Here is a 14,486-nt window from a genome sequence, read left to right as displayed (position 1 = left end):
TAAGGCATATGTATTCTCTACCAATTGCCCCCATTCTATATCTCTGTTTCTATTTGTGGCAGGAAAAAGAATGATGGAAACATCAGAAAGAAGAAGAAAAAAATACAAACTGTTGCAAGCTAGTAGGATCCTTGAACCTTTTTCAAAGGGTACTGTTAATGCAAGTCTGGATTAATTAATAACATCAAAATAAGTAATTATAATAGTAGCTTTTAAAAAATCTTTGTGCTGCCACTAAATAGCAATAGTCATAACTACACTTTCTTATTATTTTTTAAATCAATGTCAAGTTCATCCTCATTCTTTTCTTCTCAAAGTTAAATCTGTTCAATTGCTTGCATTTTTCCTTACTAACTCTATCCACAATCCACACTGAAGAGTTATCTTTCATATTTATGGGATTGATTTTTGGGAAAATACATGTTTGTGGAGAAGTTTGCTTAATCTGACTATCCCTCAAATTGAGGGGCCTACAGTGTAGAAAACTCCAACCTCATTATGGTAAATATTCTCTCATCCTAGAGGTCAATTTGGATGTCCCACTGAGAGGAAAGTAGAGTGGAGGCAATGCTCTGAAGGATTCAGTTTCACTCTAACAAAGATCATTTGGATACTTTTTAAATGACAAGACTTTTAGAAAGCTTAACAGGAGAAGATGGGATGTATAGATGATATGTAATCTAGCCACTGGTTATTTCCAGATCTACAAAACTCTGGAAAGTTAGTTGGAGATTAAAAATGATATGGGATTTCAATTTTAACTTAAGCCAAGAATTCTCAACTTCTGGGAGGGCAATGGAGTTATTTCAAGGGGTCCACCTTATTAAATAACTCAGCTATATAAACAAGCAAATAGACCTTTTATAAATAGAATAAATATTATCTTCAAAAATATATTTATGACTATTTCTAAATACATCTTGTGATTAATAAATTCAAAACTCATTTAAAAGTATTACTGTTCATCCTAGTTTTTTGCCATGTGTTTTCTCAATCAATGGATAAACTAGTTATAATATCGCCATTATTCATGGGGATTTGTGAAATACCTGGACATTAAAAAGTTTTGAAAGATGGCTTTATATATTTCTAGTAGTGACTCCAACCCTCCACATCAGGTCATGAAATATTTAATTTTTCCAGATTTGAAATTGGATCATATTATACCTCTCCCCAACCTTTCTGACTCCCTATTCTAAACTGAAATTGTGAAGAAATTCATGGATCATTCTTTTTTTTTTCAAAAGGAAAGAAAGAAAGAAAGAAAAAAGAGGGAGGAAGAAAAAGAAAGAAAGGATGGAACAAAGAAAAATAGTTGGAATGAAAGAAAGAAAGAAGAGTGAAAGGAGACAAATACATGACAGTGAGAAAAAAAGATAAAGAAAGAGAATTAGTTATTTGGAAGGATACATGTGATGAAATGCCTCTGTCATTCACTAGAGATAAGAAAAAAGGAAGAATTCATTCCATCTGTTTCCGCACCAAAAGTTCTTTTTCCTCTGTGTCCAAGGTCAGTATATCTTTGAGTATTCATGGGAAGACTTCCTGAAAAAGGCATAATATAGCCAGTCTTTAGGTGACTCCTCCATACTGAGGATCAAAAGTAAGAAAAAATAGAGTAAAGAGACATTGATCTTGGAACTGCAAAAGTGGTTTGTGCTCTCTGGTGTGGCAATCTATGCTAAACACTATAATCCAGCAAAGGAAAAGACATGCAGGATGAAGATGGATATATCACATTAAATTTTAAATCAAGAACAACAGCTGTGCCTTCAGAATTTGCAGGTAGGAATTCATATATCTTTGGTTGTTCTAAGAGCTAACAGCTTAAAATTATTTTAATTTGAGCAGTTATTAAGGAAAGCACCACTCCCTTTTTTAAAAAAGTGTCATCCATATACTTTTATGAATATGCCTGTGTTTTTATATGCTTATATTATCCATATAGGCAGTATGATGTACTAAATAGAGAGCTGGATTCTAAGCCAAGAACTGAGCTAAATCTCATTTCTTACCTGTACAGGTTGTATAAACCTCTTTATATTCTAAACAACTCTCATAAGTTGTAGAAAAAGTGCCCATTGGCTTTATTCGGAGTCATCTCATAGAAAAGCTTCCTTTACTAATGAAGTAACAAGCTCCATCCTTAGATTTACAATAAGGTGTGTGTGTATGTGTGTGTGTGTGTTTGTGTGTATGTGTGTTTATGTGTGTGTTTAATAGAAATAATATAGTATCATGAAAAAAAGCTAACCTTGGAAAAAGGAACACCTAAAATCCTGTCTCAGACACTGGACTAGTCATGTGATGGTGTGCAAATCACTTAACCTTTCTAAGCCTTAATTTCCTCATCTGTAAAATGGAGGAAACAAAAGAACTAATTTACAGGGTATTGTGAGAATCAAATCAGATTATATAAATATATGTGTACATGCGCACACACACAATATACATATATGTACATACACATGTACACATAATATACATGTGTGTACATACATACACACATGCATAAAGTGCTTTGCGAAATTTAAGGCATTGTAAAATTGTGAGCTATTTTACCCTTAGTCGAATAATGTGCCAGAGTTCAGAAGTTATATAGTGCTCAAACACTTATTTAGAAGAGAGATAGTTAAAAATATAAGGAAAGACAATGAGATCCATTAAAAGAGATGGTCGTAGGATCATAGCATTAGAACTGGAAGATATCTTTGAGATCATGTGATCATGTGTATATTATTTGATTGAGAACCATATTATTTAGTTAAGAAAAAAGTGGTAACTCCTACAAGAATGCAAAATACTTAAGGACATTTTACAGTTGAAATTTAAATGCAGAGGTCACAATGGTAGTAAACTACAGAGCCAAAATCTGAACCCATGTTTGATTGTAAAATCAATTCATGTTCCACTATACAACACTGGTGGCTGTCTTCTCTATTTATGCATCCAAAAAATATCTATGATTCCTCTGTGATTGCCTAATCACTCTACCCAACCTAAAATCAGCTTTGAAGATATCTTATTATTAAGGGGAAATGAAGTCTACTTACCAGGGAGAGAAATATTGGGAACCATCAGAGATTCATACTAGGGAGCAACTTGCTTCACACTCAGCTTGGCTTTAGTGGGGTCCCTATTGATGAGACCCAGAATAGATGAAAATGGAAGAAATCACTAGGTAACTAAAGATGTAAAAAATAGTTCTTCCTTTCTTCTGTTAATCCAGTTTCAGCCCATGTCATAGATGCAAGGTTAAGGGGAAAGGTAGAAAGGTATACACTATAAGAGAGCATTCTCAAGGTCTCTCTTAAGAACTTTAGAAAAGGGGCAGCTCGGTGGCGCAGTGGATAGAGCACCAGCTCGGAAGTCAGGAGGACCTGAGTTCAAATCTGGTCTCAGACACTTAACATTTCCTAGCTGTGTGACTCTGGGCAAGTCACTTAACCCCAATTGCCTCAGCAAAAAGAAAAAAGAAAAAAAAAACCTTCAGAATTGATTGCATGACAATGACACTGGCATAGGATGACCCAGCATGGTGTTCCCTCATCAGAGAAGGTGCTGTGCTCTATGAGCAAACCAGAATTGAATTAGCCCCCCCCAAAAAAAAATGCAAAATGCACAAAATTAGAGAAACCGCCCCAAATGTTCATAGGGACAATTTGTGTCCAACTCTATATTGGTCTGATTGGCCACAGTCAGACACACTGTAACTCGACTCTCACATAGTACTGTCATTTTGGTCCTTTTTGAAAACAAAGGACAACAACCAACCAACACACAGACACACCCACCACGTATATACCTTATTGTAACTCTAGAGATGGAACCTGTTATTTCATTAGTGAAGGGAACTCCCAGGTGAGAAAACTCCTATGAAAGCAAGTGGGCACTTTCTCCACAATTTATGAAAGTTTTCTGGAATACGAAGAGCTTAACTCTCTGATTCTCATACCACTTTTGTATGTAAGAAGTGAGATTTAGCTCAGTTCTTCCTGGCTAGGAGGCCATATATCCATTCACTACACTATGCTGCCTATATGGATAATATAAGTATATAAAGATACAGGAATAGCCATAAAAGATAGCTGTAGACTAGCTCTTCCTTCCTTCTGTTAATCTAGTAATCAGCAGTTTAGCCCACATCATAGATGCAAAATTAAGAGGAAAGGTATAGGCAGATAATAGGGAAGCAGTCTATCCTGGAGATGGGTGTGGAAATGCTGAGATACAAGAGGCAAGAGACAAGCTTGGGCTCTGGAGCTGCATTCACTTCTGGTCAGCTCTTGGGAAGGTGAGGAGGAGCCCCCAGCCTGGGTCTGCAGGGGATGAATGCTGTTCTCTGACTCTCCTCTCCTGCTGCTTGCCCACAGTTGAATCTGCTGCTTCTCCTGTGTGGCGTCCAATGGCTTTAACACTGCTGTTCCTGTGCCTAGGGATGGCAGCTGGTCTGGTGACACTAGGAATAATGTGTAAGTGTCAATTGGTCCCCATGATTGGGATGAAAAAAAAAGCCCCAATTTATATCTTGTCCTAGGGACCTTAATCTCTATAGAACATCTCATCGTACTTAAGCCCTTTTAGGGAAGCAAGATCTCAAATACCAAAAAAGTGAAAATGTAAGGTTTTTCAGCCCTAATTTACATGTAATAGTGATTTCAGAGATTTTGTGGGGAAAATGCCATTCTTTCTTACTCCCATTTAGCTCTTTGCTATCGTTGTTCAGTCATATCCAACTTTCTGTAACCTCATTTTAGGGTTTTGTTAGGCAAAAACATTGAAGTGTTTTTTCCAATTCATTTTATAAATGAAAAACTGTGGCAAACAGGGTCAGATGACTTATCAAAGCTTACACAGCAAATTAAGTATCTGAGCCCAGATTTGAACTCATGAAGATGAAACTCCCTGATTCCAAGCTCAGTCCTTGACTACATCATCTAGCTGTCCTTTTTGTTTGTTTCTTAGGCTTTTCTTTATTTATTCAATTTTATTTTTTATCAAATTTATTTATTTTATTAAATTATTAAATTTATTCAATTTTCTAGTATCAAAATGAATTAGTTAAATAGCTAGTGAATTACTTATCACTGGAGGCCTTAAAGTGGAAGTTAGATGACTATTAACCAATAGATTTAGATAGAGAAAATTTCTGGAAAAATGAATTGGACTAGATAACCTTTAAGTTGCTTTTTAACTCTGAGATTTCATTGTTTTACTTCCATAAGTCATGTTGCCAAATTTCATGCCTATTGAGTATACACTCATGAGATAGTTGATTGACTTTCTGGAATTATACATGGCATAGAGAAGCAACATTAAGCACCCACTTACGCTGCCTAGTTATTTCATGGAAATAAAATAGCATTTCCTTTAATATGCCATAAACTCTTCTTTGACAGCAACCACAGTTTTACTTTTGAATTTATCCTCGGCAGCTCACACATGCTAGATGGCATATAAAGGTTTGTTGATTGATTTTGTAGAGGTCTTTTGATTCTTCATCTTTTATTTTGGGTTTTTTTTTTTTCATAGAGTCTTAAAAGTGGAAAGAACTTCAAAACATATGTAAATCAGCCATGGGGTTCAGTGGATAGAACACGGGGCCTTGGAAGACCACAGTTCAAATTGATCAAATCATTTAACTTTTGTTTAATTTAGTCTCCTGATTTGCAAACATAAGGATAATAAAAGCACTTACCTCCCAGGTTGTTGTGAGGATCAACTATGATATTTGTAAAGCTCTTTGCAAACTTAGCTATAGTTATTATGGTTGATAATTTCTCTACAAAGTCATCCACCTTTGCTTGACAGTTAGATGGAACCTAATAGCTTGAAAGATGGGCCATTCTACTTTTATGCAAGTCTAACTAATAAGAGATGTATCTGTATAGTGCAATGGATAGAACAATGAATCTAGAGTTAGAAAGACCAATCTTTCTGGGTTCAAATGTGGCCTCAGACACTAACTGTGTTGACCTGGGCAAATCACTTGACCTTCTTAGCTTCAGTTCCCTTCCCTATGAAATGAGCTGGAGAAGGGAATGGCAAACTAACCCCCAAATGACATCATGAAGAGATGGACCTGATTAAAATGACTGAACAACAACAATTAACAAGAAATTTTTCCTTATATTGTGACTAAATTTTCCTCCTTGCAATCTTTATTCATTGTTCTTAGCTGGAGTAAGCACAGCAAGCTAATCCCTTTCACTTACTTGAAAGGCAGTGTCACAAGCCCCTTCTTCATCATGACTTTCTCAATTGGACATCAAAACTTATCAAGGTTCTTTTTAATATGTGGTATCCAGAACTGAACAAAATATTCCAAATGTGTTCTGGTCAGGGCAGGGAAAAGTGGAATTATCAGATATTATGTTATTACTTGTTAGCTTGATTATCTGATCATTTAAGGAACCACTATATGTTCCAGATTTACTCTATCCCTTGATTCCCCTACAGAACTCCCTACCCTATATGTCATAAATTATTTGAGAGATCAACAACCATTGAATTCATAGAAAGTCCTTTGGGTACCTGGTATCACTTGTTATAAACTAACATTATTGAATTTCTTCCACACACACCCTTCAGCCCCTGGAGTCTTCATACAACAAGATAACTTTCACATGAAAATTGGAAACCTCTCAGAGATTCTCCAGAAAGTAGCAAGAAACTTCTGTAAAGAGTTGATTCAAAAGTCTGTGGGTAAGTGTGTACAGGGACTCATTGCCCTCTCCTTAGTCCATTCCCTCCCTCTCTACTAGGAGCTTTTTTGAAGTCTTGAGATCTGAGAAGAGAGACTCCAATACTGAGAGAATTGGAAACCATAGTTAGACTGAATACCAGGTACCTTTGCTCTGGCTTTTATTATAGGTCACAAATGTAATCCCTGTGACATCAACTGGAGATATCATGGAGACAAGTGTTATGGTTTCTTCAGGCACAATCTGACGTGGACAGAGAGTAAACAATACTGTGCTAAAAGGAATGCCACTCTTCCCAACATACTCAGCAAGGATGTTTTGGTAAGGATATTGAATTCTCATCCCACTTCAGAGAGATATTGAGTACAGAAAGTACATGTGAATCTAACATGCTGATTCCTCTCGATTCCTCAAAATATGACCTGCCTGAAAAGTACAGTGATTTTGAACCTGGTAAACAATATTCTCTGACTTTGCCTGGAACTGCTGAAGCCTTTATGGGAAGGTCTTCCTTGTCTTCTAGGGCTTGCTCTTTCCAGTCAGGCAACACAGAAAATGCTTTGAAATTCCCCAATCTTACAGGGAAACAGAGTGGGCAATTATCACCTGTATTTCTATAAACTCTGAGTTTCTTTTAAAAACCTTCAAAGCCAAAGTTAGGGAAGAGATATCTACCTGAAAAAAACATATACATATGGATTCAAAGAATTATTCCCAATAACTGACAGCTATAGGGAAGAACATTTCAACCAAATATGAGTAGGGAAGATCCTATGACAAAGCAATTTGAAAATGAAATGAGGCCATTTTGGTAAAGAAATCGGTATACAAAGAGAGGGGGAAAAATGAGCACTTAATGCAGCTGACTCAGATGGATTTACACTTCAGTTAAGGGTTGTCAATAATGAATGTCTGATGTTTCTTCTACTTCTAGGATGGATTCTATGACAATAAAGACATTAAAAGTAGATTAAGGGAGGGGCAGCTAGGTGGTGCAGTGGATAGAGCATCATCCCTGAAGTGAGGAGGACCTGAATTCAAATCTGATCTCAGACACTTAACAATTCCTAGCTGTGTGACCTTGGGCAAGTCAATTAGCCCCAATTGCCTCAGGAATGAAAAAAGGATAGATTAAGGGAAGCCAGATGGCAAAGTGGATGAAACACTAATCCTGGAGTTAGGAAAGCTGGATTTCAAAATTGGCCTCAGGTATTTGTGATTCTGGGCAAGTCACTTAAACCTACCTAATTGCCTCCAAAAAAAAAAAAAAAAAAGTGGATTAAGTAGTTGTATAATGAATATGAGCTAGAGTTATATTTTGTGTGTGGGGGGGGGGTTGTTTTGTTTTGTTTTGGAAAGAGAAAGACTTTTGTGTCAGGAAAAAATGATGCCCAACACATTGTGGAAGGCAGCCCACTGTCATTTACATCTTGATTCTACTAAGTGACTATGAATGGTAGAATAGTAACCTCAGATATCAGTTACATGACAAAAAAAAACCTATTTCATTACAATGAGATTTTTTTTTGCTCTTCTGTCCCTTTCTATCCCCCCAGTCACCTCCCTAGTTTAGCTGCTCATCACTTCCTGATTGGATTATTGCAATTATAGGCAATAATCTCCCTAATTCAAATATCTCTCCATTCCCATCCATTCTGTACTTAGTGGACAAAGTAATTTTCCTACAGTCAGGTAAAACTATTGTATCCTACCACCTAATTCAAAAAGTATTCAAGTCTCAACCATAAACCATGCCTTTACTTTCACTCTATGTTGCATCTATTGTACTAATTTAATTTCATTCTATTCTTGAACTTTACTTTTGATTCATAAATTGTGAGATTTTCTTACCAGCAGACTCTGAAATAGTAATAATATAAGCATTTATTGGGGATGACAGATATAATTTATGCTTTATTTTAGTGTTGTTCCCAAAGTTATAATAATAAAACTGTTATTGGGAGTTCTCAGGTCATGGAATCTTTCTCATTCTAAAACCACAAATGTTGGAGTCTTTATAGCTTTTCATAGTCAATCAATTAGCCAGCATATTTTCTTATCTTTGATATAACGGAATCTTGTCTAATTGTCACCACCATGAGTAACTCTGACAAGTAGGGCTCCATATGTTCCCTTCAGGATTTCATCACATCAAGAATTTCTTCTTCTCGATGGATTGGACTGTCCCGAAACTCTAATGGGATCTGGGTTTGGGAAGATGGTTCACCTCTCTCTAAAGATGTGTAAGTCACTAGACACCTATAATTAAGATGAAAACTAGGATGTTTTACTCCTTTGGCATTCTTCAAGAATTACACTCCTATTCTCTCATTTTTTGCTGTTTTTCCTCTGCTTCCAGTTACCTTATTCCATCTCTGAAGTAGAAAAAAACTGGCAATGTAGTTACAGCACTAGAAAGCTATTTCTGATAGAAATATCTCATAATTAGATCTTGTGGTCTAAAACATTGATTAATATTCAAGATCCTTAACAAGCTAGCCTCAATCTATATTATATTCCCTTGCTCCCCAATATAAACTTTTTGTTTTGACTTGTCAAACCATTCTTTCTCATTTACTTTTAGTAGACTATCATCTATGCCAAGAAATCAGTCAATAAGCCTTATTTAATGCTTACTATGTGCCAGACACTGTACTAAGCATTGGGGATACAAAAAGAGGCAAAATACACCCCCTGTTCTCAAAGAGCTCATAATCTAAAGGGAGACACAACAAGCAAATATATACAAACTATATACAGAATAAATAGGAAATAATTGAGAGAGAAGGCACTAGAATTAAGAAGGACTGAGAAAAGGCTTCTTTGTAGAACAACATGGGATTTTTGTTGAGACTTAAAGGGACTTAAAGAGACTTGTCAGGGAAAGCAGTGTGTGGGGTTGAGGAGAGAGAGTATTCCAAGCATGGGGGACAGTCAGAGAAAATGCCTGGAGATGAGAGAAGGAATGTCTGATTCATGAAATAAGAAGGAGAGCAGTGTCATTTGATCAAGAGTATGTATGGAGAGTAAAGTGTAAGAAGACTGGAAAGATAGAGAATTATGTTATGCAAGGTTCTGAATGCTAAATAGAAGATTTTATATTTGATCCTGGAGACAATAGGGAGCCACAGGAATTTATTGGATAGAAGAAGTCCCATGTAACCATGTCTGACAACATGCATTTTGAGAAAATCATTTAAGTGATTGATTGAAGAATGGATTGGAATGAAAGAAAATTGAAGCACACAGATCCATTAGGAAGGTTATTTTGAAAGTCCAAATATAAGGTTCTATACTAGATTAGTAGCAGTGGCAGAGAAGATAAAGGAGTATTTTAAAGAAATGCTTCAAAGGTGAAATACCCATACCTTGACAATAGATTGGATATAGAGAGTAGGAGATATAGTCCAGGATGACTGTTAGGTTGTAAGCCTAATGGATTGGAAGGATGGTATTGCCATCTAGGTGATAAGGAAAATAAGAGGGAGGGAGAGGTTGGGGAAAATATGATGAGCTTTATTTTGGACATGTTGACTTTAAAATGTCTACTAGATATCTAATTTGAGATGTCTAATAGGCAGTTGAGCCTATGAGACAGGAAATCAGCAGACAGTTTGGATAGGAGAAGTAAATTTGAAAATCATCCACATAGGGATGATTATTGAATTCATGGGAGTTGATGTAGAAGAATCAGTGTAGATGGAGAAAAGAAGTGGACCTAGGCCAGAATATATGATATCCTAAGGATCCCTCGTCAGCCCTCTTTTTTTCCTCTCAATATTTACCATCTTACTGATTTCATCAGCTACGATGGGGTAAATTATCATCTTTATTCAGATGATTCCTAATCTCCTTTGAGTTTTAGCCCTCTGTCACCAATTTTGGACAACTGAACTGGATTTCTTGTAGGCATCTCAATTCAATGTGTTTCAAAGAGAATTGATGATCTTTTCCCCCAAGCCTACTCTTTTATCACTTCACTATTACTATCAAAGACAACACTATTCTTTTAGTGCCTCAGGCTTGCAACTTTCTTATTATCCTTGGCTTCTCATTCTCACATTCCCCCTATAACCAATTGTTTACAGATCTGTCATTTCTGTTTCTACATCATCCATTACATCTATCTCCTCTCTACTCACATAGTAGTTTAGCATTTCTTTACTTCTCAATAGGCTTACTAAAATACTCTGTTAATGTTTCCCTGTCTATAATCTTATTTGCCAAAGTGGTTTTCCTAAAGTATAAATCTGACCATGTCATGCCCTAAATGTACACACACCCACACCCACACACACACATACTTTATAGAATCTTCCTTAATTACCCAATTCAGTCCACAGTGCTTGCTCTTTTCCTTGAACTCTTATAACTTATTTGACATTTCCTGATATAGTGCCTTGTATTATTCCTTAAATTTTCATATGTCAGCTTTTTCCTAAATGAGACTAAGCTCTTTGAGGGTAAGATCTGTGTTTTAAATCTAATACATGGTTGATTATCCAGATAATTGGTGATCAATAAATATTTACTCTGCTTTTTAATTGTTACAATTTTTATTAACTTTTTACCTACTTTCCTTCCACAGGTTTGAACTTTTAGGAAATGGAGAAAATCAGAATTGTGCCTATTTTCATAGGGGAAAAATTTATACTTCAGTTTGTGAAGACATACACTATTTAATGTGTGAGCAGAACAAGCCAGTGAGAATAGACCAACTGATTTAAAGTATTGGAAAGACAGAAAATGAATGATTTGTCAAGGGGAAGTAGCTTATAGATGTGGCAAGTAAGAAAATGAAAAAGAAAAGACTTTACTCTCTTGCTTTAACACATGTGTGCGCACACACACACACACACACACACACACACTCTTTTTTATCATCTTCCTGCACCCATACATACCCTAACTTCAGCCTGCTTTCCCAAATTGTTGGCTTTTGTTTTGTTTTGTTTTTGCACATAAGCCCTTTTTTCACTTGTTAACTTTTATTGTGTCAAAATTGAATGTTCCTCATTACTTTCTCAGCCAAAGTCATATGTAAATAAATTAGAGCAGGAATTGCTGGTGTCCTGTGGATTAAGGACTTGACCAGATTCAGAACACTTCCAGAAGAATACCAAAATTATTCCCACAAAGTCTCCTAAGGAAAACAACTTTGGAAGACAACAGAATACTAATCAACTTCAATTGAAACTTCAGAAGAAATCTAATGATGAAGCAGCATGCTGTCTATTGACAGAAAGGGGATAGACTGAAAATAAAGAATGAGATACATATTTTCCCATGTGCTCAATGTGGTGATAGATTTTGTTTCATTGAATTTATTTATTTCAAGAGAGGATGTCAAGGTGGAAAGGAAATAGCGGGACATAAAAGATATTCAAAAAATAATATTAGCTTGTGATAACTGTGTTAGTACCCTGGATACTTTGGAATCAGCCAGAGTCAGGATAAGCAAAAGTCCTTGATCTTTATTCTTTTTGGATGTGAACAGAATGGCAATAAGAAGTGAGAGGAATTGTGATAGGAATCCCCCGGGAGTGACTCTGGATTTCTCACCCCACTCCCTAAATCCTGCCTCAATTTCTCTATAAGCCAAACAGATCAAACCTGCACAGAGAGTGGGCAGGGCCATTCTTTCTCCAAGCATATGCTAATAGAATATTGTCCAATTGGTAATTAGCCTTAAGTGCTCAGGCCTCCCCTTTCTTTTGTTTTAGAACACAGGTGGTCACACCATCTCTGACCTCTCAGGGAGGTGAGAGATCCTAAGGAGAGGTGATCACACCCTCCCTGATTTCTCAGGAAGGGAGGTGAAAAGCACCAAAGGGAAGTGGGGTTGCTAGAGGGTCTCTGGGCTGAAGGGTCTTATTAGAAACAGGTATGCACAAACCCATCAGCATGGGAGGTATTACACAAGCACATAGCAATAATGCAGAGGCTATTAGTGATGACCCTCCCCACAGTCAGTGCAGGCTCGATGTGGTGTAACAAACGTGAATTGTACATGCAAGTAGTGATATAATAAACAATATGAATCAGCATGGTATTGTGAAAGATTTCCAGAAGTCCTAGAAGGAGGGTATGTAAACAACAGTCACACATATGCCTTCTTCAGCAGCCAAGACATAGTTCAAAACCAATCTATTGTCCATTGCTTCATGAGTCAGGGAATCCAAAGATTCCTGCAAGTTTTTAAAAGTCCTGCAACAGTCTTTTTATGTGTTAGAGAATCCAATGATTCCTGAGGGCTTTCAAGTCCTGCAACAATCTTATCATGTCTCAGAGAATCCAATGATTTCTGAGGGTTTTAAAGTCCAACAATTTTTGATGTCCATGATTCAAACTCCATAACTGCCACACTCTTTCAGTGGGCACAGTCAACAGTGGAACCACCCGATGTTTCTTGGGTCTTCTCCTTTGTTTCAAGGGTCTGCTCCATCTCCCTCTGATGGACAAGGTGAATATGGCTCATCGGCACCCATCTGATTCCTGCTCCACCTGTAGAGATACAAGCAAACCCTCTCCTCCAAGCAGTTAGCCTATCTGGTCCCTTCCATTCACTACTTTCTGGTCTCTCCACATCACCTGGTGATTATCTAAAGATAGTGGAGCTGCTTGTACTGGACACTGCCCTTCCGGTGGGTTATAAAACCTGTCTGCTGAAGCCAGTGCATCTTTGCCAAAAATCAAGAAGTTAATAGTATAAAGGGCTAGATTTAGAAGTTCTCTAGGGTTACCTGTGGCTCCCCCTTTCTTTTGTCTTTGGAAGAGCATCTTAATGTCTCTGTTTCTCCTCTCTACTATTGCCTGTCCTTGAGGATTAAAGGGTATGCCAGTGGTGTGTAAAATCTGATACTGTGCACAAAAATGTGCAAAATGTTTAGAAGTATATGCAGGTTCATTATCTGTTTTTATTGCTTGTGGCACACCCATAATTGCAAATGCTTGCAGCCCATTACATTAGCCTAACACCCACAATGATTTTATAGGCCTTTTTCCTTTTTTGATCTGAAATCTCTGATATGGGACATGGTTATTTGAGAGAAAAAAATGGGGGGACTAAAATTAATATTATTTCTTAAGTTTGAATACAGGTATGGATGAGGATCAGTAAGTGAGAAAACCTGCCATCCCAGAGAAATGCTACAGGATTTCAGAAGGTGGAAGTTTATTTATCTGGGTAAAAAGGAGTTTGAAGGATGACCCTTTGAGCTCTACTTGTGATCAGACCGTTGTAAATTGATTTCCCAATCAATGATTCCCATATATTCCTGAGTCTGGAAAAGCGGTGGAATTCATTTGTAGTTTTCATACCTGAAGTCAAATAGCTAAGGATGCTTTTTCCTGCCCCTGATTTTTCTCTCTTACAACAAATTTTTATATTCAGAGCAAGTAGTCAGCTTAAAAACCATGAGCAAAAAGTCAATGGGAAATAAAATGTTTGTCCTGTTTGCCCTGTGGATCAAACATTTGTATTATAAAGAACTTGTTTAATATGAAAAGCTGCTGGCCAATCCATGCTGGCCTCTCTCAGTCTATCCTACAACAGACCATGACAAAGAGATAATATATTCTACTCCCTCTGGGTGGTTTTAAACATTTATCCTCAGGCCAATTTCTTATCCCTGCCAGTGGAAACTTTTCTTTGGTCTATTCCAAGTTACAAAGAATGTCCTTTAGTTTCTTGTGGACAAGCTAGGAGAAGCTATTAGGCAGGATACTTGTTGCTTGTCTAGAAAAGATTGGCAGAAAGATTTTACACATATACCTCATAGG

The 14,486-nt window shown here is 36.8% G+C and overlaps 1 protein-coding gene across 2 annotated transcripts; it reads left to right on the top strand.

Moving 5' to 3' along the window:
- Window positions 1-1,506: 1,506 nt before the first annotated feature.
- Window positions 1,507-11,983, top strand: LOC127564703 (C-type lectin domain family 1 member B-like). Of its 2 annotated transcripts, XM_052001438.1 has the most exons (6): window positions 1,507-1,785; window positions 4,374-4,472; window positions 6,592-6,705; window positions 6,874-7,025; window positions 8,844-8,947; window positions 11,293-11,983. In XM_052001438.1, exons 1-6 carry the CDS (start codon window positions 1,713-1,715, stop codon window positions 11,429-11,431), a joined length of 681 nt encoding a protein of 226 aa, XP_051857398.1. In that variant the 5' UTR covers window positions 1,507-1,712; the 3' UTR covers window positions 11,432-11,983. The 2 variants fall into 2 exon arrangements, with proteins under 2 accessions (XP_051857398.1, XP_051857399.1); XM_052001439.1 differs by lacking the exon at window positions 4,374-4,472.
- The last annotated feature ends 2,503 nt before the right edge of the window (window positions 11,984-14,486 follow it).

This window comes from Antechinus flavipes, chromosome 5, assembly GCF_016432865.1.
Source record: "Antechinus flavipes isolate AdamAnt ecotype Samford, QLD, Australia chromosome 5, AdamAnt_v2, whole genome shotgun sequence".
In the NCBI taxonomy this organism is placed as follows: Eukaryota; Metazoa; Chordata; class Mammalia; order Dasyuromorphia; family Dasyuridae; genus Antechinus; species Antechinus flavipes.
This window is presented reverse-complemented; position numbering and strand designations above follow the sequence as displayed.

Excerpts from the sequence above, each read along its gene's own strand:
- LOC127564703 (XM_052001438.1), top strand. The coding sequence starts at position 1,713 with ATGCAGGATGAAGATGGATATATCACATTAAATTTTAAATCAAGAACA. Across the intron at positions 6,706-6,873 it reads GTTGATTCAAAAGTCTGTGG|GTCACAAATGTAATCCCTGT; the intron begins GTAAGTGTGTAC and ends CTTTTATTATAG. Across the intron at positions 7,026-8,843 it reads TACTCAGCAAGGATGTTTTG|GATTTCATCACATCAAGAAT; the intron begins GTAAGGATATTG and ends TGTTCCCTTCAG.